Source organism: Camarhynchus parvulus, chromosome 3 (genome assembly GCF_901933205.1).
Source record: "Camarhynchus parvulus chromosome 3, STF_HiC, whole genome shotgun sequence".
Classification (NCBI taxonomy): domain Eukaryota; kingdom Metazoa; phylum Chordata; class Aves; order Passeriformes; family Thraupidae; genus Camarhynchus; species Camarhynchus parvulus.
In genome coordinates, this window is record NC_044573.1 from 94979013 (window position 1) to 95004610 (window position 25598).

The 25598-nt window shown below is 36.6% G+C and overlaps 1 protein-coding gene across 3 annotated transcripts in view; it reads right to left on the bottom strand.

The window, feature by feature from the left end:
• The window catches only part of SMAP1 (small ArfGAP 1), a 91011-nt gene that overhangs the window by 46496 nt on the left and 18917 nt on the right, over positions 1-25598 (bottom strand). For 2 of the 3 annotated variants that reach the window (XM_030946577.1, XM_030946578.1), the window contains exons 2-5: positions 17255-17388; positions 16479-16564; positions 13456-13531; positions 1909-1983 (exon numbers count right to left, since the gene is read on the bottom strand). In XM_030946577.1, coding sequence (XP_030802437.1) covers positions 1909-1983; positions 13456-13531; positions 16479-16564; positions 17255-17388 — 371 coding nt within the window. The remainder of the gene's footprint in view (positions 1-1908; positions 1984-13455; positions 13532-16478; positions 16565-17254; positions 17389-25598) is intronic. The other variant, XM_030946579.1, reaches the window with a different exon arrangement.

The following is a 25598-nucleotide window of genomic DNA, read 5'->3' on the forward strand; positions in this document are numbered from 1 at the left end:
GATTACACACTAGGAAGAAATTTTTTACTGTGAGGATGGTGAGGCACTGGAACAGATTGCCCAGGGAGGCTGTGGATCCCCTATCCCTGGAAGTGTTCAAAGCCAGGTTGGATGGGGTTTTGAGCAACCTATGCATAGCAGGGGCTGGAACTAGATGATCTTTAAGGGCCCTTCCTACTCAAACCATTCTATGACTCTACAATTCTATGATTTGATTCCTCTCCTCCCAGGAAAGGTTGTTTGAAGTGTCATGTAAGTACTCTCACTTTTCAATCACAGTACCTAAATTTCCTTAAATATGTTTCAGGGAAAGCAGAGTTAAAGTTTTTGCATTTTTTCAGTATGTTCTGATTTCCAGTTTGACTTCAATATATTTTTAAAGTATGTTTTGTCAAAGAAACCTCACTTCTGGACTAAAAAGTATCTGGAAACATTTATTTTTCAAGGATTCAAGAACAAGGAGGGTTTTGCAGCTAGTTTCAAATGGCAAACACTCTGCAAAGGTGACCAAATATAAATATATGCCTCTTGTTGCTCTTAACAAATATCTGAAAACTTAATAGTGAATATATTAAGCCTTAAAATAAACTGTTCTCCTGTGTTTCTACCTCCACACCCCTCAGAGTCTACAGAAACAGTCTTAATTCCCAGCAACTTTATTTTCATTCATTTAATTTTCACTGTGGACTTGAAAAGCCACAAGTCCTTCATCTTCACACTTCCTGATTTCAATATTCAAGCTTTCTGCCTTAGCTCCATTAGATAAAAATGAATTCAGACTAAATAAAAACATTTCTCAGATGTTGCATTCATGCCAGAGCTTCAACTCAAGTGCTTCATTACTTGCAAAAGCAGTCAAAAAGCACTATGAAGATAATAAAATTAAATTGACTTTATACTGGTCTTAAATTCTAAGCAAAGATTATTAATTTTTTTCCAAGTTTCATTTCTAATAACATGGCATACTAGTTACACAGAAGAACTTTCAGATGTGAATGCACCAAGAGAGGTAGATAAGAAAGTAAAGGTAAGTTTCATTCCTAGTGGCTGCTCGTACAACTGGTACAACTTAAAACACATGACAAATTCAACAAGGCTTGTGATCTTAGTCCATGACACTGACACTTAAATTTTAATTAATGTTTAAATGTAGTTGAACTAAAATAATTTATAACTTCTGTCCAATTTTTTTGTATTTAGAAGGAAAAAGCTTGATTTATGTTCACATCATACATTATTTCATATATTGTATAGTCTCAATTTAGAGTGAAGCATCTAAAAGAAGCTAACACTGGATATTCACATTCTAAATATGCATTTTATTATTGTTGCAAATTATGACATTTACTGAAAGTTGATATAAATGATGCCTCATCTTGCTTGTGTGTTATGCTTTTCAAAGACTCATCTAAACAGTAAATGTGTTGGCACATACACATATCCCAGCCAGAAAGATATTAAAACCAGTATAAGTCAAATTAATTCTGTATTTTTCTCCAAGGAGAATGAACTAAATGGCTGGAACAGTACTGATAATTTAGAACCTGGAACAAGCAAGTAATACCACAAAAGATACAAGAAATTATTTCTGATGAGACAGGACAGTATCACTCATACCCATTAGCTGGGAATTAAGTGGGTTTTCCACAATTTTGTGACACTAAATCAGAAGAGAACCAGAATTTTGACATATAAACACCAAGAAGTGAAAACCACACACATACTTTGCAGTTGTGCGGGGTCTTTTCATTTAGCTAGCCCAAGAAAAAAGGAGAGATGTATTTCAAATGTGTGAAGGATTAACAGCAATTCAAACTCTCAAGTTACCTCAGTGAATTTACCCTATAGAGATGTAAACATTTGTGCAAAGCAGTAACCTGATAAGAGTTACACCCAAAACCAATATACCTCTGCTTTGCTCTTCTCAGCAGCAGCTTGCAGAGAAGGAGAAGATGCCAAAGGCTGAGCAGCATCAGATGATATCTGTACAAAACAGAGGAAAGAAATGAGAAAGAAAATAAGCAAGAACAGCTGGGAAGGGAGGCAGTAGAGGCCACTAAGAGACATGATTTTCACTCTTTTTTTTTTCAATAATATTGATGGTAGTGGCTACATGACATAGAAGAAACATAAAGAGGAGATAAAGTTGGGGTTTTTTTCCTGAGTACCATATTTAAAGGAAACATTTCAGGTAAGAAAGTGTGACTTAAAATGAAATTCACTAGGACAGAATATAAGAAAATGAATCTGGATAAGATCATATCAAAGGCCTAAGAAAAATAATTAGCTTTCATCTGTTGTTCAATTTTTATCCAGTGTAACTACTGAAATATTAATGTCCTGAAGCATGAAGGCAGACTGTCCCAGAGGAGGGGGAGAGAAGAGAATGCCTTTGTTTTGTTCAATGCAACAGAATATTTTTATTAAGAGGAATGCAAAATAACTCTGAAAATTATACATTAATTAAAGTTCTAATTAACTCTTCTCTAAGAGCACTCCAAGTACATAAAGAGTTTAGGGTTAATATATAGCCACATCTTAGCAGCAGGCTGAAGGATCTCAGACAAGTGACACTTCTTTGCTAGGAATTGGTATGTAAAATTGCTAGTAGCACCACTAGACTTCCAGAATTCTCCAAAAGGTGTAACTTAAATATGGAACAAATACAGTTCGCTCAAAAAAAAGTATTTCTCTAAAGGTATTTTCATACATCTTCCTATCCAATTTTTTTATGCATAGCTGATTACTTTAATGGAAACATTATCTTTCTATTTCCCTTATTATAAAAACAAAACTGAAATAATTTTCCAAATATGTAGAAGATCTTCAGAGCTATAAAGCTGACATTTCTGCACTATTTTGTATCACCTCTATTATCTAGAAGGAAAATTTAGAAAGAAATGAAGCTATAACAGAGTAGCTCATTATGTTGGACCAAAAGAAGCAATTTAAATGACATGTTTTTACTCAGTTTAAAAAAAGAAGCTTGCACTAAATGGAAACTGAAAGCTGATAAAAACCCCCATCATATCTCATGTCTAAATACCCAATTTCTTACAGAAAATCCTACCAGTTTCTTTACTTATACAGCTGGAATATTAATAGAATTTACATATTTAGTATTTTTACAAAAAAAACTATGTCTATGCTGGAAGGTGGTGCAGAGCTGCAGGAAAGATATTTATAAAGTTAAATTTTAAAACCAAATTTTACCTGCAGAAATATGAAAAAGAATTCTCATTTTTAAATTTACTGTTTTAAAATCCTCGGGTTATTAGCAGAGTTATTGGTACACCTGCTGCAATGATGCAGTTCCACAAACAGTAGCATTCTGTTGCTATAGGAACACTGGGATCCTGTTTATTCCGACTGCACCACATTGTAACCAAATAATGCCGGAAAAATTATCAGGTAACTACACAATACCCTGAACTATGTACTTGAACACCATGCTTCTGAGCTTTCAATTAGATAAAAATGTGTAAAATTATGATAATGAATCCTCATCTTTCAAGCTGCTAACAAGTGGGATTTTTGGTTTGGGTTTGGAGTTTTTTCAGTCTTTTGTATTACTTCAGATTTTAGGACAATTTAAGCTTGATAGCCCTCACAGGTGAACAACAGGTAACAGCAGCAAGCAGCTACTTGCCACACAGAACATGGAAGATAGAATTTCATTTGGGGGTTAGGGGGGAAACCAGTACTGTAGCTGTTTGTCAATTTCCATCCTCCCATAATAGTTTCTAATCTTCAAATCCTCTTCATATTATAAAGGATTATCTAACCTAGAAGAAGGTAATTCTATGAAGGCCTGAAGGCAATTATTATAGTTTTGCCAATCAAGTAATGGAATCACAGATCTAATGAAGAAGTGTCATGCAAGCTGTCAGACAGTGCTGTGAGACAGAGTGAAAAGCAGTTGCTGTCTAGCCTTCGATATGGAACAGGATGTACAAGTTGAGAAATGCCCAAGCATAATGTTTAAAGGCAGCCAGCATCACTACAACCACTTCAGGCAAAAAAGAGCACTTGAAAGCTCACTTCACACAAGCCACTAAGCCAGAGAACAAAAGACATATAACTGAAGCTAATCTTTAAGAGAAAACACATTACAATGTATAGAGAACAGATGAAGTTTACATAATGCAAGCAACAGTACAAGGTTGAGCTGCTGAACAGCTTAATCATCACTGCATCGTGTTGAATTTGTTATCTACCAGGCTGCACCAGATAAGGAAAGCTGAATGAAAAAATCAAATCAAACTGAGTAGCTAGACAAAGCTAAACACGTAAATACTGTCTACCTAGAACTTTGCAAAGACTTTGACATCATTTTCCAGAGCATTCTCCTGGAGGAACTTGCAGCTCATGGCTTAGACAGGAGCACTATTCTCTGGGTACACAGGGGCTGGGTGGCCAGGCCCAGAGAGCAGTGGTGAATGGAGTCACAACCAAAGAGTGGCCAGTCACTAGTGGGGTTCCCCAGGGTTTAGTACTGGGGCCAGTCCTGTTAAATATCTTTCTTTATGCAGGATCTGGATGAGGGGATGGAGTGCACCATCACTCAGTTTATAGATGTTACCAAGCTGGGCAGGAATGTTGATCTGCTGAAGGACAGGACGGCTCCACAGAGGGATCTGGACAGGCTGGATCAATGGCCCGAGGCCAACAGTACAGGGCTCAACACAGGGAGGTTCCACATCTTGCAGTTGGGACTCTTGGAGATGAGTGACTGGAAAATTTCCCGGGGGGAAAAGGATCTGGCAATGCTGGTTGACAGCTACCTAAATTTCTCTATGAAAATCCAAAAACCAATTTCCAACCCTATTCCAGAATCCAAGTGAAAAAGCACACACGGATCTACTCTGACAACATGTTTGCACTATGCTCTGAAAAGCAGTCAACTAAAGACATCTTTGATTATTGGCACCTTAAAGTGACCTCTATAACTAATCATACATACTGCCAGAAAAAGAATGAAGCTGGGTGATTGTGTGCATTACCAATGTACTGCAGAACGACAACTAGCATATGAATACATCATTTAAACTTTTAATTTAGGAGTACCTACATCTTGGATTAAGACATTCCAAATTGCCTAAAACAAAGAATGATGGCAAGGAGCTGTCTCTGAAATTTTCACATTTCTCATTTTTCCACAAAATTTTGATCACATTTTAGACCAGAAGACTTGCAGACATTTATTTTTTAGCAATTCTTGAATCTTCTTCCATTGTTTGTGATTTGTGACTCCTTTTTAGAAAAAGGTTACAGCAAAAATAACCATTTTGCACAATGAAATTCAATACTCTCTTTAAAGCATCTGGTACCTTTAGTGCTGAGCATGAAATTACACACACATGCAACAGTACTGTAAGATTTCAGTTTCACCTGTGCTCATTGAGAAACCCTTTGGTGCATAAAAAAATGTAAGATCTGAAAAGAATCTGCAGATTTACAGCATTAGTCCAGTTTCCAGCCCCTTTTACATGTAAATGTGTTACATGTCCCCATTTTCCTCCCTAAAACACTTCTGTATTATCTGTTATTACTTAGTGGTGGCACTACCCAAATACATGCTAAGTTAACAGTTTGTATAAAAGCAACAACACAAACAGTAGTTGGCCCAATGTCTTGATGTAGTCTGTTGACCAGGCTACTATTCCAAGTAAAAAAAAGTAAGCTTTAAACAAGAATGAAGTTATCAGAAAACATAACATACAAAAACTAAGAATGATTTAACTTCAGTTTAGTTTGTACTGACACATTTGTGATGCTACACAACAGTCACACAAACACTGTTGGTCATTAAGGCGTAAGTACTTCATAAAGTTTTCACCTGCTTTTATTTGTAGTTTTTCCAAAATCCAGCGTTGATGTAATACATATCATTATTCAGCCTTTTATTAAAAAGGATTCAAAGTTGAAGCTTTATAAGCCTATACTAAGCTTCCATTTAGATATGAAATGCAGGCTGCTATCACACAGAAGATCCAAGACATTAAAGAATGAGTGTGTTATCAAACCACTCAGGAAGTCTGCAGCTGAACCAAATACAAAAGTGCCCTCGAGTGGCCAGTTTATAGACACACAATATGCAGGGAATTAGCCTAAATGAAGAGGACTATTCTGCTTTCATTTGACAGGTTTTAAGTTTAGCTGCTGCATATGTTTTTCTGATTTCAGCAGACTTTTGACTTCATTACTATGTATCTCCAACAAATGTTGACAATACTAAAATCAGTAATTTATCCTAAAGCAGTAGCAATTACAGACTGCTAGTAGATGGATATAAACACACAAATCAATTGCTTGACATTTTTTAAAGAGGTCTATTCTTGAAATACCAAAACAAGAATACTATTGCACTATTAACAACACTCACCTATGAATTTTTCGAATTTCTTAAGGCTAGCTGATGTGGCGCTTTTTTTTTTAACTACTAAAATGTCTCCCTGTGCTGGTTTTGGTTGGGGTAGAATTATTTTCTTCACAGTGGCTAGTAGAGGGCTGTGTTTTGGATTTGTGTTGAACACAGGGTTGATTAATTATAGAGATGCTTTTGTTATTGCAGGGCTTACACAGAGCCAAGGTCTTTTCTGCTTTTTGTACCACCAGCCTAGTGAGGAAGCTGGGGCTGCATGGGAGGTTGGGAGGAGACACAGCCCAGACAGATGACCCAAACTGACCCAAGGGATATTCCATGCCGCATGACATCATGCTCAATACTTGATGTGTGGGGAAGAAGGAGGAAAGGGGACATTTGGAGTGATGCCATTTGTCTTCCCAAGTCACCATTACACGAGACGGCTGAACACCTACCTGTCCTTGGGAAGCAGTGAATTAATTCCTTGTTTTAATTTGCTTGTGTGCATGGCTTTTGTCTTCCCTATTAAGCTGTCCTTATCTCAACCCACAAGTTTTCTGGCTTTTACCCTTTTCAATTCTCTTCCCAAGCCTGTTGGTGGCAGAGTCAGCGAGCAGCTGTGTAGCCCTTGGCTGCTGACTGGGGTGAAACCACAACACTCCCCTATCCTATGCTGTAACACTGGACACCCATAAGAGAGATCCAGAATCCTGTGTTTCACAAAACAGAGCAGTGGTTGGCTGTGAAAGAAGCCAGTACTGCTCTTCTGTCAATACTGTGAACACACTCAGCACTCCTCCATCTCTTCAGAGTCAGCATCCTAATTACAGGAATAGATGATGCTTATGCATAAGCCAGTTGTAGTTCTGAACATGAGGAGAGCTACAGACATTTGTAACATTTACATCATACACAGACACAATTATACACTGTTCTGGGAAATACAGATATATTTAATAGACTTGAGAAAATTTTTTTTTCACAACTCTAACCCAGAACATCCACAAGTATTGTTACCCACATTTTTTTTAGGTTCTTTATTTTCTGCTTTCAATAACCACCTCGGTGAGATATTACAGAGAGTCACCATGGCTTAGTTAAATGTTGACACTGGGTAAACAAACAGATGTTTTTAATCTCTTATTGAATTGCCCTCCATTCTCCTGTCCAGTCTAACCAGTGTTTTCTGCATTTGTTCCAGGGAAAATTGTCTTTAGTGAGAATTTCCCTGCACTTCAGAACAATACCTTCTTTTCCCCTAAGTGCCTTGCTCTGCTGCAGGCAAGATCATTTACATTTTCATGATCCATATTAAACTGACAAGGTAGTCACTAGAGACTTCATCTTTGGCAAAGTTTTGTTTACTTGGACATAACAACTTGTAGCTATGTGGTCCAGCTGTGTGAAGTATTTATGGAAGTGGTGAAAACAAGACACTGCATGTGGGAGCTACTGGGAATGCAGCTGGCTTACTGAAAATCCAGTCTGGCTTCTTCAACTTCATTTACTCCACTGCTTGGCAAAGTGCTGCTGAAGGGCTGTCACTTGTGATACACCCAGGCACTGATACTGGGGCAAACACTATAGAATGTCTTCAGTAATGAGCCATGCAGTGGTGCAGAGTACAGGTTTGCAAAGAGCACAAACAGGAAGAGTGGTTAGTGTACTAACGCAGGTGCCCTGCCATTCAGAGCAGCACTGACAGGGTAGGCCAACAGGAGTCACCTGATGTCCAAAGGAAAGAGCCAAGTCTTGCACCAGTATGGTGGTGCAGTAACTCCATGCACCAGTATGGGTTCAGTATCAAGTGGATAGGAAGAAGATTTGCAGAAAAGGACCTGGAGATTCTGGCAGACAACCTGGACACAAGCTTGCCCCATGGCCAATTCTGGGCTCACAAGTACAGGAGAGACAAGGGTACACTGAAGCAAGTCCAGCAAAGACACACTAAGATGATTAAAGGACTGAAGCACCTTTCAGATAAGTACAGGCTTAGTGAGTTCAGACTGTTTAGTCTGGAGGAAAGAAAACTGGGGGGTGGGGAATGAGCAGGGAACGAAGACTAAGGCAGACAGTTGCCTGTGACACCCAGAAACCGGACCAAGAGGCACTGAACATAAACTGAAACACAGGAAACTCCATTGAAACATAAGAATTAATGTCTTTCATTCTTTTACTGTGGAGGTGGATGAATACTGCAACAGGTTGCCCAGAGAGGTCTTGGAGTCTCCAGCCCTGGTGACATTCAAAACTCAACTGTATATGAGACTCAACAACCTGTTCTAGATGACCCTTACTTGGAGCAGGATGAAGTCCAAGGGTTGCTTCCAACCCTAGCTATTCTGTGTGAAAAATGCATATTTTATGATTGGCTTTTTGCAAATATTAAAATTAATATTATATGTGTTGTGTTAGAAAGTAATGCTGTATTAATTCTCTTCAGTAGTGTGTTAAATATAGTTTTAGATTATAAGAAATGTTAAAATAGAAACTATGCTATGTAGGATACTTCTTTTAAAGAAAGGACTCAGCGAGATAGCAGCCACAGGACACCTAAATCTTTCAGAGAAAAAGAATTTATTGCCCTCTTATCAGAAGAAACTAACTTCTTCCCGCCTCGAAGACGCTCTTAGTATTCAGAGGAAGAAGTTGACCAGACAGAATCCTGTATTTGAATGGAATTTATGCATCAAGTATGAAGTGTATGAATATGCAACAGGCTATTGTTTTTAAGGGTTAATCTTTTGTTAACAGGTGGGCTTGTGCTGCCCAGAAAAAGGCACCCAGACATCCGTAACTCTTTGTCTCTATTGTCTCATACTGTCCTAATTCAAATTGTCCAAATTATTATTACTCTAATTGTATTATTATTTTTATAACCATTTTATTACTAGTAAACTGTTAAAAATTTTAAAAAACAAGTGATTGGTGTTTTTCACATTCTGCAAATCTACAATTTAATGCATTCTAACAAAATTATCTTGAAAATAATTTACCCTGCTTTCCCTACCCCTGTCTTCAAGTCATAATCCTGTAGGGTATTTCAGTGCTCCCTATTGATGCCTATCTTGAGTAGCATATTTTAAAAACACTTCCTATCAGTTGATTTCGAAGTTTTTCATAGACCACAAAATACCCCAGTAGCTTTACTGCACTTTTGGTAGGGGTAACTGGTAACCAGTCCCTCCATAATAATGTCTGACTGCTTCTGAATGCTGGCTAGTATAAACTGAAATGCTCATGTGCCCTTTCATACCCCAATTTCTATATCTTAAGATGCCTAACTAACATATTTTAGTGCAGTAAATGTATTACAGATTTCATCTCCTTTAAGATAATGTTCTGGAAAGTGTGCCATCACAATCTTTAAATGCACATCACACTTTAGCCGGTTGCCTAAGTTCATACTTCTTAAATTATACACAATGTCTTAGGAAAACATGAAAAATGTAGACCGATAATTCTTTTCCTTCAGCGAACTTAAGAGTTACATGAAACTTCTGCTCCATACATAATTCACATCCTTTCTTAAATGCAGAAACTTCGTTTCCTATTCTCTAAACATTGTCAGGATGTGATAACATATTCAAACTTCTTGTAGTAGAATAGATTGTACCAGTTCATAATTTTTGAGACTGAAAGTATTTGAAATCTACTTCAGCTGAATCATCATCCAACTTGAATAAGGTGATTCCTATATGCATTTTCCTATATACTTATTTTTATTAAAAGCCATAGAGATTGTTTATGATGATACCTACATAGCTAACCTTTATCATCCTCACTCAACACAGTGACCTCACTGCTTTTCCTCATTACTTGTAAAGCATAAGGGTCACTGTATTAGATAAAAAATAACCAATAGTTGAAGGAAGATTGTCTTTTTACAGGTTTTATTTTACATGAAATAGGAGGTGCTAATTTTTTTTAATTGAGAAAGTATGACTGCCTCAAACTTGATTCTCTGAATCTCTGTGCAACTTCTCGTTCCTGTATCTTGGATGCACCATTTATAAAGATGCCCTAATTGTTTCACTGCTATTTGAAGTGGGATTTATTGGATTCTATACTATACTTTACATCATTCACAGCTTATGTATGCCTAAAAATTGAGAATGAGGTCTAGCAGAAATTGATTCCAGGACAATAGTATTATGCTGAAGATATTTAAAACACATTTACTTGCCAACAGCTATTGCTGCTCCTAAGCTGATTATTCAAAGAACAAAACCAGTTCTTTCCAATAAACAATATCACATCCCATGTGTTATTCACAGGACAAACATACATGCATTGTTCCAGGGTATTAGCCTCTGGGGTCTTTCTGTAAATTAGCCACAAGCCTGCACTGGGTCTAAGCAAGAAAATGAAAGTAACTATTTAGTGATAACCCACTTAAAACAGCTGAGAAAATTATACCACACATTTAGTCCTGAACAGTGATACAGAACAAGCATCTCCCATTTTTCCAAAACTGCTGCATCAGAAAACTCTGAGATAATATGCATTTTAGTAGATTTAAAAGATTTTAAAGTCCAGTTGCTTTCAATCAGCATTAGATTATTCTAATGTATATTTGATTTCTACTTCAATGCACTATTCTATTTAAAATGTAACTAGCCAATAAAATCACAGATGCCTTTTTTTCCCATAGCTTTATCCTTCATCACTTTTTAGTGAACCATGAAAAAAACCTTCATATTTGCATATTTTTAGTCTGCATGGCACTATTGGCCTCTCCACTAGCTAATTTTGTTACTATACTGTGCAATTCTAAAAATCAAACTTAGTAATACAATAGTCTTGTCAGAGAACAAAAGATCTTCTATACTTAAGAATAATAAAATAGAAGATTTGCAAAAAAAGACATTTGTAACTCATTGTAACAAATGAATCCTGACAGTGAAAAACTGAACCTTGATATATACTCCTGGGCTTCAACACACAGAATACATTCACAGAGATGTACTGGAAGACAAATTTGAAAAGCTTATGAACCCACCAAAATCACACTAAGAGAAATATTGTACAGCATGTTTTAAAATAATCTGATCAAAACAACTTTTACGCTATGGAAAGCTTTTACCACGAACAACTTGCAATGGTGGATGAAATCTGGGAAAGCCCTTTAAATTTTCATATGACACCTCAGTGAAATTACCACACTAAGGAAAGTGACCCTTAGGCATTGCAACCCTCTTTCTGCACTTCTGTATCATGTGCTTATACCTGGAAGGGATTCCTTTCAAGAAAAGACAATGTATGTATGCATCTCTAACTTAAATTAGTCCTAATCCAAGGTGAAGGCATTTCCATTTCAAAGGTGGTAACAAAAAGTGTGCTAAAAAGCTCATGTGTCCCACCAAGAACACTAATTTTGATTAAAAACAGGGTACAAGATGCTCTTTGCAAATGTAAGTACAGTGAAGAAATTTTCCAGAAGAGCAGAAATGCAGAATACCACACAAGCAGAATGCTTGTCAGCTTCACCTTTTCTTCTTCTTCCTTATCAGGCCCAGACCCAGTAGAAAGACAATCACTGAACACCAGCTGCAGCACTACAGGAACACAAGAGCTGGGCCAGGGCCAGGGAGGATAACCCAGCACAAGCATCAGACAACGACTGTAGGTGTTATGCCAGTGCAGCTCATTTACTATCATGCACTTTTAGGATCTGCCACAACTGTGACTACACATTGTCCACCTCAAACCTGATGCCTTGAGGTCTTCAAGAAACACAGGTGAATCTGAATGTGTACAAGTCATCTATTGCTAAAATATTGTATGATCAGATTTTGTTCCCAGAAAGATGATGCCATTTACACTAGTCAAGGAAAGAAAAGCCCAAGTAGGAACAAAGTACTCAGCAGTAACACATATGTATCTCTTCAGCTTGTCTGGATTCTATCCTTGCTGCTATGGCAGGTAAGTGATTCATCTTACTCTGCAATATGATAAAGCTAATTACTCCCTCAAACATATTAAGGCAGGAGTGAACTTCTACATTAGACACCAAGGTTTTCTGTTTAGAAAGATGTTGAGTGTCTTAAAAACTTTTTAAGGAAGTATAATTTTAAACTCTTCTTCCTATTTTATATTTTGGAATAAAAGTAAAGAAGGGTAACTAATTTGTAATTCAAACCACAATTGTATCTTACATCTTAAGCAATTTTCCCTCATTTCAACAGTACTTACTGAAATACTCTTTTCTACTTTCCAGGTTTGCTTTTTTCACCCTTCTAAAATGAAACCATCATTCAAAGATCCATTTTCTCAAATGGGAAATGCAGCATAAACTCTCATGCTTCAACCCTACACTTGCACTTGTCCCTGTAAAAGTTCACTGCCTATTAAGGCAGAGTAGTAAAGCTATGTGCTAGGCCATGCTTAAATAAAGCAGGTACATAGCTGTGTATGTTTAAGCATAAATACAACTATATAATGAAAAATGTATGAACTAGATGATGTAACCCAGAAACAGATGTATCAAAAAACAAAGAAAGAAACCTAAGACTGTGAACTTCAATAAAGGTTCAAATTCTCCAACCTCCTTTGCCAGAGAAGCACTCCCCAATTTACAGTAGCGAACACACAGCTACAGGATTTAACAGCAGGCTCATTGTACTGCCTGTGTCTGCTACTACAGTGCACCTCACCACAAGCAACAGCCTGGAATTCAACAGAAGAAGGGCTCAAAACACCCTAGGATTTCTCATCAAGGTTTACAGAGAATGAGGGAAGACCATGTCACCATAAATAGTAATCCTATCTTACCCCTGTAACATGGAAAAAGAGAAATAAAAAAGACTCAAACTGTTAAAGAAATACCCATGAGTGAAAACCATAAAATAAAGGATCAAAAAACCTGTTGGATCATAATTCTTTGCTAATATAAATGTAATAGACAACACAGGTAAAATTTATGGAACCTTGGAATACTCTTCAAAAGATACAGAAAAAAGCACTTAGCTCTGAGTCAAAAGGTTTTCAAATGAAAAAGACATTTTAACATGCATAATGTTCACTACATTTCTCTTACATAGCTTTCAAAAACAAAGTGACAATTCTTGGTTAAAGTGTTTACTTACATTGAAGGCATTAACTGCATTTTTATCATAATACTTCTTCTTTTCATACTTATCCCTGATGAAAAATTCCACAGCTCTGGAAGTAGCTAGTTTAAGGAAAATACGCATTCATATGAATAGTACCATCAACCACTCTACACAGAACAACTGCTGCTGCAGTGCCCAACGTGAGCTTCTTTGTACTACACAAAATTAATCAGTTTAATCTCTGAAGAAAACAATATGAGAAAGATAGAGTAAAAGTAACTCAGTGTTTCACAATTAGGACATTTTCACCTGGTATTTATTTTATTATACACGGCTGTAGGACTGAAAATACTTGAACAATGGTACTCATATATGGTAAATAATTATAGTTTACCATCTTAACTTGGGGAAAAATACTTTCTCTTTATAAAAGAGGTGAAATGTATGTACCTGTTCTCTGATTTCATGTTATACCATTTATCAAATACTGATCATAAACACTTCTCTGATATGACCAAGTCCTCCATGAGAGTCTCCTGTTAAAACAAAATCCCTGTGGAAGGGGAAAAAAAGCCAAAACAAGTAATGATAAGAAGATATTGAAGCAAAGATGGAAATAGCAGCAAGCATATTGCTGTAGAAAACCAGAACTGACAACTCAGTAGCTCAAATGCAAAAGAGACAGCCAGTTGTTTTCCTCAATTACTCTCTCAGCTTCCTAAAGCAGCTCATCCAAAGCAGTGTGAATACTTTACATTTAGTAAAGCTGACTCTCTAGGATCGGAAGAATAAATTTTAACTACTTTGTCCAGCAATCTGATTATCCATTCAAAAACTGATATTGCAATTCTGGAAGCTCAGACTCATTGCCTCAAACTTCCAAAGCATTTTTCCTCAGTTGATGGAAAGATACTCTTAGTTCCACATACTGTGTCCTAAGATTAACAATGAATTCAGAGCACTCAGTCCCTTCATTCTGCGCATCAAATCATATTGTCAAAAATCATAGTTTCAAACAGTATGCAAATGTCACCTGAAGACAGTTTCATAACAGTTACAAAAATCAAAACGCTGCTTTCTACCTCTTTCCAAATATATATAAATTGCAAAGGGCATCCTGAGCACTTTGAAGGTACAGCTATCTTAGTACTAATAGTGTAAAAAAATTATTTATTGCTGTTGGAAAAAACATCTTTCAACAGGAAAAAGCTTTCATAAAAAAAAAAAAAATCACAATGATCCTAAAAGTTAGTTCCTATACTACAGCATCCCTGCCAAGTACCAGGGAAGGTAAAAAAATGCTTAGAAAGGTCACTTGTGATTAAGAAGCAGAAATGAGGAGGGATCTTTAGCAGGAAATTTTCGGCAGATCCCACAAACACATTCCTCCTGTGTCTCCACTTTACTACCTTAAAACTAGAAGTATATTATAGTACAAAACTAGAAGCATATTACAGGAAGTTAAGCACTAATATAGATGAACACATACAAAATTGATCATTACATGCAAAATATTTTCAACATTTATCCAAAAGAATGTTCAGAATATAAGAATATTCACAAGCAGAACACTGATGACATACTAAGCATTACTACTATTTTGTAGTGATACAATGGGCAAATAAAAAAGGCAAAAAACATCCGTAACACAACAGCTTGTCATGAATGCCAAGTAGGTAAGTAGATGCCAGAGTTATGCGAAAATTAAGAAATAAATCAGAAATTGTTGCAATCACCTCTCATGGCAATACAGTGTTAATAAAGAAAACACAGGCAATGAAGCATATTCAGTTGACTAAGTCCACCAGTTGGTCCACAACTACTCAAAAGGGTATGTAATTAATTCAAGGCATACAGTGTGAAAAAAAGAACTATTTTGAAAGTCTAAAAATTAGACTTTTGGTCTGATCTGACAAGAAAAGCTTAAAGCATTATTACTTATCCTGCAGTAGCACCAGTGAATTTAAGTTAGCTGCAGCAAAAAAAAAAAGTTCCATTTTTGAGTAAGTTTTAGTCAAAATATTTCAATCATATGGCTAAAATAAAGTTATAGAATATTACAGCTGGAATACTATGGTGCTATCTGATTCTTTCCTTATGAGGATGTATGTTTAATGCAAAAGCTTCTAGAATATGAAAAAAGTATCTGTTTTGCTCAAGTGCATTTTTTAACAAGTCTAACTCTTCCAAAGGAAAAAAAAATCTTCTGTTATAACATATTGAGTGTAATAAACAGAAGAACCAGAATCATCTTTGTATATAGCAAATTAAGATCAAGTTACAACTAAGTCTGTTTATCAGCTCCTGTAGCTGGGGAAAGACTCAGCTCACTTAAGAGTAGGTGTTTAGGATCTCATTATAATTAAAGAATTACAATAAGGTCAGGTGAAGCAAATCCTACTATGGAGTAACTTCAATAAATCAAGAAAAAAACCCCAGACCTAAATTAATGTCATTATATATTATCCTAGTGATTCAGTAAAGGTATTTAATGAGAAAAGTTATTTATTGCCAGCAGACCGCTTTTCTTCCAACCCCTCCTGTCCAGGTACACAGTGACAACCACACACAAACACAACTGGTGGCCCTGAGAGAGCTTGGGTTTATTTATGTGTTCTCATGCTAGTCACCTAGAGAGAAATCCATGCTTCACGGGAGTAAGATGCAATGGCTTATTTTACTGTACCATTCAGCTCATTATTTCCTGATCAAATGCCTCTAAACTTTAGATGGCAGTTACTCAAGACAAAGAAAATATTCAAGAGCTCTCCAGTATCACTCTTAACTTCCTACATACACGGAATTTATGAAGTCACCTCCTCTGAAAGCAAAAATAAATGGTGCTTGCCAAATCTCATTATGAAGTAGATTTGCTATGACTGAAGTAATTTAAATCTTTTCTGAACTGTTCTCAACTTCCACTGTCATTTCTTATACAACAATATCAATGAAATAAATAACATAAGCTGACAAATGTAGCAGTTCCTTGAAACAGTCATAACATCTCAATTGCATTAGAAGTCATTTCAATGTGAAAGCCCAAACAAAAAGGATACTGATCTGTTTGAGGTCTTCGGAAGTTCTCTGGCAGATTAGCTTCATAGAGTAGTCTTGCTTTAGTATTTCCCATTTCCTGCATGCACTAGGGAAAAGTGGTAGAAAACAGTTAGTTCATGTCTGTCAATAGTTTAAACTCTGAAACAGTCAGAATGCTGCTGTGGAGTGCTTAAATGCCATTACAAGTTTTTAACTTGGAGAGCTCCCGTTGCCAAAGGTCTTGAGACATATGAGCATGGCACAGGCGGGCTGCCTGCCCAGCCTCGATGGACAAAGCTAGCAACATGGATCCTGTTTGCAGTGTAAACCAACCATCCAGGGAAAGACAAGCTTTGATCTCTCAGGATGGCTCCTCAGACCAGGAAGACAAAGAGTAATAAAATTTGCCTGATGGCAGGAAGAGGCTTCAGACTGGAGCATATCTGGAAGACTCAGTGCTTGATACACCAAAAGAACACAACCAGGCATCACACAGATACATGAGTGACACTTACTAAAAAGGCTTACAATACTTTTTCTACAGATACAACCAAGAAGTAGTTTTCAGTGTCCCTGGAGTAAGGTAGAATACCTCTAAAATGATACAGAAATGAGAGGTAAACCAACTTCTGAAGTGAGTTTTATGAACTTAGACTCACTACAGTAGAAATATGATTCATGAAAAAGCTAATAGGATTGTAAAACATGTAAGCAGGGCATCATGATAAATACAAATCCTTTCAGAAGTACTCCTGACATACCTTCCAAACTGGAAACATATTTGAAGGTATTCTACCTGTATTTGCTCTGGTGTCCATTGATCCAAGTTGACAGACTTGACCCTTGATATATGAACCCCAAGATTTCTATGTATTCCAGCACATCTGATGCAGATAAAAACACCAGTGTTCCAGGAAGCCCATCTTGGTCCTGAAAGGAATAAGGAAATAAAGAAATTATTTTCAAAACTCCATATACTGTGAGGATTTTCTCTGGTATAATTCTATATCGACAACATGAACGAACAGGCTTGAATAAAGGCTCACGTCTGCCTCTCTAGAATACCTATCACTTTTAACAATTTCCAGTGTTAACAATTTTATTCACAGATTTCTACTTCTAAATAATGTCACAAAACATTAATTAGTCAAATTTATCTACATAGTGTATGTTGTGCCCACCTCCCCACCTCCAAAACAATACAACAGAGTTTATAAAGTTCACTTACTAGCAATAAGATTTTTGCTTGCATCTTGAATACTCTTTATGACTATGCCTCAGATGAAGCATCAACACAAGAAGTAGAAGTTGTTCCTTTTTTCCCTTTAAAAGCCTCTTAAGACATGCATCGCTACTTAAACTGAAATTAGCTGCAGGGCAATCTTATATTAATGCAACAAATGCCTCATATAGCATAGGCCCTACAACAGTAGCATACAAGCTCTTAGGAAATGCTTATACAGATATTTGCAAAACCAACTGATAAAAATATGCATCTAAGAATGGTAGAAAACTGATTATGTTCAGTATCCTTGATTTCTAAACTACCATTCACATCCAAATGGATTTTCTAACAGAATCAGGCTGATTTACTAACCACCATTGTTTCTCAACTGTGCTGGCATGCTGAGACAGTTAAAGTATGCTGGCCTGAATTATCACATTAACACTTAGGATTTTTCCCTTGAAACTACTATTCATTCTCTAATTAAACACATTTATATAATTTTATTCCAGCTCTGTACATCATCACTGTTAAAAGTACTACTTTGAAGTCCATCTAGTTCTGAGCTCTAAGGAGTTAAAAGATTAAATAATTACCATCAAAAGCAAGAAGGTATATCAAAGAGTTGGAAAACATTTCAAGCAGTTATTTTCTGCTTTTGTATGACAAATGTGCCCTTAGACCACTCCTGCAACTGCAGCTATTTGCATTTCAGTATCAATATATTGTATGAACACTTTCCTGGGACCTATAGAAGAGCTTTATGCTTTCCTCTCCTGATCTTTTGTTTAGGACTGTGTTGGTTTGACCTGGCAAACACCCACAGAGCTGCTCATTCACTCTCCTCTCCTACAGGACAGGGAGAAAAGAGCAGGAAGGTGAGAAGATTTGCAGACTGAGATAACAGTCTGCAAGTGAAGACTGCTTCACTTATAAGTGAAGCAAAAACTGCAGACAAAAGGGGGAAAAAAGAGAAGGAAGGATTTCTTCATTATTTTCCATGGCCAGGCAGCTGTCCAGCCACTTCCTAGAAAGCTGTGCTTCAGCACCCACAACACTTGTTTTGAACACCACTATAACCAAGATTGTCCTTTCTTCCTTTCCTTGAGCATTTGTTGCTTGAGCACTTTATCACACGGCATAGAATGATCAACTCCCATCAGCAGACATCTCAGCTGCGCATCCTGCCCACCCACCACTCAGCCTTTAAACTCCGGGGAACAGAACAAGAAAAGAAAAGCTCTGATAGTGTTTAAGCAATGTTCAAGCAATAGCCAAGAAAATGGGAGAAATCCTTTCAGTTAGACTCCATTCCTTAGAATCGGTATTTGAAAATCCCAAGACACATTCACAGATCCCCACATTTGCTGCAAGAAGCATTACTCTTACTAGTGGAAATACTAGCAATATTTTGGGTAATCACCTAGCTTTTAATTTCTCTAGCTCAATATCTCAAAAAGTCAGAGCACTTCATGTCCGCTGCTTGATCTTTAAGACCATAATCATTAAAATGACTGGCAGCCTTCAAAGTAAGTGCTACTATCATAAAATTAGATTTCAAGGGTCAAAAGATCTAGGAATTACTCACCTAACTAACACATCTTTTCCCATATGGCAATTTTACATTACAACTATTACTAGTCAGGTAAGAATGGCGAGACTGTTTGCAATGTGTCTTAAATACTTCAACAACTAGCAACCTATTGATCTGCCTTTTTATTTCTCCCTATAAAACACTACAGACACAAAATACTCACTCTTACATTTGGTAGGTTTATATTATGGGAAGGCCTCACTTAAAATTTATACCACTTTTAGTTTTAGTGCTCCAGGATAGAGTTTTGCAGGTCATTTGCCTCAACCTATTAATCAAGTTTCAGCTAAAATAGTGCACCAGAAGAAACTTAATTAAAAAACCTTTATAGCCATTCCACCAAGGTAGATCAAGTACCTCAGTTTATACAAAGGATTCATCTAGCCATGACGGTTTAGAAATAGATAAGATAAAGTCTTGTGTACCTAACACCTTCTCCAGTTTTCCCCTTGAAGTATAACCCATGCGTCTTCTGAAACATGGAGCCAGTTTTGATCAGGTTACTACAGGGACACAAGGGGTTTAACTGCAGTACCTGTGTGTGTCCAAGTTTCTATCCCTATCCATAGAGTGTTTACACAACCACTATGAACTTTTTACCACGGATGAGTTTGTACAACTACAGATCCCAGGAATTTCCTACTATCCAGGTACTGCCTCAGCTATGAGATCCCAGACAGGCAAATTCTACATTAATGAGACAAGAACAGAAGGAGGACTTGACATGACTGAAGTCTAAATAAATTAAGAGAGAGATTATTAATTGTAGTTGAAATATTGAAACTTCATTAAGAAAATTTTGTTTAAAAACACTCAAAAACTTTGTTAACAAAAAGTAATACAACTTTTGAAGTAGATGGCTTTCTCCTGGAAGAGAGCAGTTTTGTATTCTCCCAAAAGCTCCAATTTGATTAATTAGTACTTATTTATGAAATAAATTTTGGAAATCAAATATATTTAAGCAATGAAGGAATAAATTAAACAGTGGAATAACAGGCAAACCTGAGGCCAGACAAAAATATTCATGTGAAACCTCTGAATTTGATTCCGAGTAATGACAATATGCAATATTTAATGCTTCAAATGAAAAATGTTTTCATTAATCCAAATCAAACATAACCACAGTTAAGCACTAGGCAAGAGAAATCAGAAAATATTTTCTGTGTGTTCATCATACCAACTATGCTTGACTTAAGCAAACAGTCAACTAAAGCCTAGGCTGCAAACCTTTCTGTGTGAAAAATGTTCCACAGTAAATCGGAGTGATTCAATAAACAATTTACAGTGTTGTCAATTCTATATGAAGTCAGGATCCTTACTGCTGTACAAAGTAAATATTTTGCACTAGTAGAAATATTTACAGGTTTCTTTTTGTTGGGTCCTTAAAGATACATTTGGTTTCCATTAGAAAAATTTTCAAGAGTAATCTGGTTTAATTGCTGTATGTATTTTTGCTTGCCGCTGCTAGCCAATTAAAACGATGGCTATTTGGCTTCAGAAATGAAAACTGGACATCAAGAATCTTGGTGACTGCTATTTTATACTATTTAAAACACCTTTATATGCCATTAGTAGCACTACCTTACCCACCTAGAAGTGCGCTGTACACTGCAACTTCAGTCAGCCAGTAATAATGTGAAACACTTGTCATGTTTGATGTAAGTTTTAACAGAATTGTAATTTTGTTCTTCTGAAAGCCATTTGAATTTTTACTAGAAGTGCCAATGTGCACTTCAGCAGCTTGTTCACCACTCCAATATAAAAATAAAGTTACTTCTTCAGTCATCTAAGATATAGACAACTGCTTGAAAATATTTTTAGTCTCTTTCATCCTTTACTAAAGTTAATTTTAGGAAAAAAGCCATAGGACTGAAAATGACCAATATTTATACCAGACTATATACTAGAATACTGTGAAGTCCCTGGAACACTGCCCAGCTGAACTGGCAGTGAATAAACTTCAGCAACCCAAAGACAGATTGCTGCTTCCAAGAGAAGAATAATTTTTTTTCTTCACGCTAAACTTTCTTTGCCATATTTCTATATACATCATTTACTGGTTAGACCTAAATTCCTATTTCAGTTCTTAGCCAGTGGCTGTGAAGGTGTGCGCTGTCTTCCAGAGAAAACATGACAAGATTCTGAATGCATTAGGTCACATACAATTTAAAGAATCCTTAAAATAACAAGGTTATTTTTTTAGGTGCACAAGGTTTATTGTGTGTATTTAGTCTTACTGACAACTGCAATTCAGTTGCCTTCATAAAAAGGAATGATGAATTTTGACTGGAAATTTAAACACAGCACAAGTGCAAGTTTCTTGTACGAGCTAAACAGAAAGGTGGATTTGAGCCATCATATAGCTTCACAAAAATTAATCTGGAGTCTTGGCTATTACATGTTAAATGAAAAACACCAAGCAACATTTCCCAATACTGGGCTTGGCCGGGATGGAGTTAACTTGCTGCATTGCAGCTCCTATGGAGATATGCTTTGGATTTGTGACCAGAACAGTCCTGGTAACAGTAATGATTTGGCTACAGCTGGACAGTGCTTGCAGAGTCAAGGATTGCTTTTCCATCCCTACCCAGCATGCAGGGAGTGGGCAAGAGGCCAGGAGGGAAGAGTCAGGGATGTGAGACCCCAACTGACCAAAGGGACGTCACAAATATATATTAGAATTCAATCAGGCGCATAGAAACAGCACTAACTGTGACATATTTATGGTACTTAAGGAGTCCTTTATTAGAGACTATCTGGGACCTACTAAAAACTTAGCCATCAAAAAACAATGTAGCCTGTTATATCTTTAAGTTTTCAGAGGTTTTAGGTAACTCATGAATTTAAGAAAAATCCTGGAGAGTTTACTTCTAGTTACAGTAGACTTCCATGCCAGTATAGTTATTGTATGGAACCAACATTCTCCCTATTCACAGAAATATCTACGGCTATTAAAAAACTGTGAACATTTCAAAAACCAACTTCAGCTGTTTAAAACTTAAGCAATAAAGAGCTAGAAAGCAATTTACATAATTTTAGATAAAACTCTTCAGATAAGTTGATTTCAAGCCAATTTTTAAATTGCCAAAAAAGTTATCCAATCTCACATGCCATTCTTTCATTCTAAAGTGCACATCAAAGTGTGAATTTTGTGAAAAAGGCATCATTTCTACATATTCTCTGGTGAGGCTAAAGCTTTTCTCTCAACATATTTCAAAATCTTTCCCACTTTTCCCTCACACTTTCCTTTTTTCAGGATCCAATTTTTGATGACAAATTTCTCCTCCATATTATTTAAACTGGATTCATATCTTGCACGTGCTTAAAAAAAGCCATACATACGTTTGTGTACATACTCCCAAATAGCACTTTCTTCTCTGGCCCCATTAACTCACTGAGAAAGGACCATGTGTTCTGCTCCACTATTTTAGAATAAGATGATTGAAGAAGCCACCATCAAAATTCACACATTGCTGACAAACTCTCCTAATGCACTTCTACACAATTCAACCATCTATTTGTGAGTACAGCTGCCAAACATCTTTGGGCAAGAATAATGATGGCAATTTTAATGCTGAAACTGGTATAGTGCATTTTCAAAGGAAATAAAACACAAAGTACATTAGTGTTCATATGTCCAAGATTTAAGTTTTACTCCAACTGCTCAGGTTTTATTTTGCATAGCACATGCATAGTACTCCATCAGGTACAAAACAAGGCTTACATGATACAGTTCATTTAAAATGCTGGGGAAAAAGTACTTTTATCAGCATTACAAAAAATGTGAACTAACAGTACTGACAGTATATGAATACAAGCAGTCAATACAGTGTGAAACATTGCTTTAGCTCTCCATTTGATTAGTTAAAAAAATCTTCTAACTGTTTTAAACATCTCAGTCAACACTCTGTACTCTACTCAGCTTCCAGCTGCAGTAGGAAATTAGCAAGAAATATTACACACTATCAGTCAAGACTGGCCCAGAGTAGAACCTGCCACACAAACATGCTAGGAAAAAAAAAAGGGAAGAAAAAAAGGAAAAAGGAAATTAAAAAAAAAAGCAAGCAGTGGAGACCAGAGCAAACTAAAAAGAGGCAAGAGAAAATGAAAGGTATTTGAACATGACGTAACTGCAACACATCCACAAAAGAGCAAGGGTAAGATCACTGCAGATTTGACTGTGAAGTTGAATGATGATGGCTGCTTTCCTCATTACACCAATTCAGATTTTCCTTCCCTCCATCAGTCCCCCACCATCTGTTCAGCTTTCTGCAACTGCAGTTAATACTGCAACACTTCTTTTGCTCAATACAGGTGCTGACCCCTCTCACAAAACATCTTCAGTTATAAAGAGAACACAGAGGTCTGAACTGGGGTGAAAAAAGCAATCACGAAGCCTTTCAATTTTACACGTGTTGTTAAAGGGAAGGACAACCGTTTTATATCTCAGCAAATAATTCTGAATCCTTTACAATATGTGCATAAAACCAGCTTACCAGGAAACTAGTAAGTTTTGAGACAAAGTTTTAAATGAAAAAAGCTTGTCAAAACTAGTTTCAAATATGGTTTGCATTATAGAGGCACATAAACACAAAGCTAGTTTTCACTTTATGTTCTTACAGTTACCAGTTAGAAATTCTACAAGGAAGGAAGCCAAGAATTACACATAACAGAGTACTAACTTTGCATCTCTAATATTGTCTGTAGCAAACTTATCTTGGGACAACATCTTTAAAGACTTCTGACAGACTACAATTCCTTTTTTCTCTCAACAGCACCCTGCCTGTCCTTTACCCATTAAGTGCAGTGAAGCTACTTTAACTGCCATTTGTTTCCCCAAATCTGGCTGCTGTTTGACAGATTTGATTTCCCAAAGAACTGGCTCCATCTTGCGGAACAGAGAATTAACTACAAGAAAATGTCCACACCTGACACATCCCGAGTGGTTGTTAGTCAGTTCCCAAAAACTATCACTTTTGGCCAAAGAAAGCCTCAGGTTTTGCATCAATCCAAGCATACCCATGCAGTGCTCTCCCTCTTTGCATTACTCCCACACCAGTTCATGCCGCTCAAGTGTTCTGCTACTCGAGATTTCAATTAAGTTAGGAAAGAATATATTTAGAAAATATCTAACTTCTCCAAGGTGAGATACAAATAAAGTTGTGAACAGGAGACAAGCACCCTTTCATAGCAGGTAGAGAGAAAAGAAGGGAAACAAGTAAGCAGCACTTGTATTTTATGTAATTCAATTCAATACAGTAAGATCAGAGTCAACACGAAACAGTCCGTTCTCCAGTGGCTACTCAGGGAAGAATAAAAAAACAATGCAGAACTTACAAAGATTTCTCCAAGTTTCTCTGCTCAAAATATAACACATTAGAGACAGCAATTAAATCAAAATAATACTGAAATGCTCCAAACAAATAATTTACTATCATGCTTTTTCAGTCTAATCCTGTTGGTTCAAAGACCATCTCTTACTAATTTCATTGGCAGTTGCTTAGTTTTTCATACAAAAGGGAGATCCACCATCTCCATTTCTGATTCACAGACTCCTAGGCTCGAAGGGGTGGGGAGATTGAAACAAATCCTTCAAGAAAACAGCACCCACCCACCCCCAAGATGAAAAGCTTAATTGCAATGTTAATGTCCACTGAAAGAGAATTAAGCAAACCTTTGAAAGAATAAAAGATCCAGCACAAAGATCTTGAAGCAAAGGAAATCATGTAAGAACCACAGTATAGGAATCTTTATTCTATGAAATATTCTTCAAGGCCCTTGAAGCTTAAGTCTTTTGAGACTACTGATAAAGTACTATTTACTCATCACTTGATCCACTGAATTAGTTTCTGATCAAACAGAACAAATAGCCTGAAGCATGTTCTTACATCACATCTACTCCAACATTAAGCATAACTTCCTTTACAGTAGAAGAGGCTTCCTTGCTTTATTTCCATACCCATGACTGGGAAAACTACACAAGCTCAGTCTTTATGTGCTTTTAAGGTGTCAAAGTATGCAGCAAAATACTTTTTTATAAAAACAAAGGCAACAAAGGGCATAAATGGTAGTTGTTAGCAGTCTCTCACAACTGGCGTAGTACGCCTGTGTTCAGAGAGTCAAGACCAGAATTTGAGAACTTAAAATATACCACATTTAGAAAAGTGTGACAGGAGCTCAAACAATAACTGTTTGTAACAGGCTGTTTTCATATTTTAAATAAAGTCAAACTCAACAGCATGAAATTGCTCTGAAGACAGACAACTCAAGTACACTATTCCAGAGCCCAGCTGAATAGCAGCTAGATTCATGTGGTTCAAG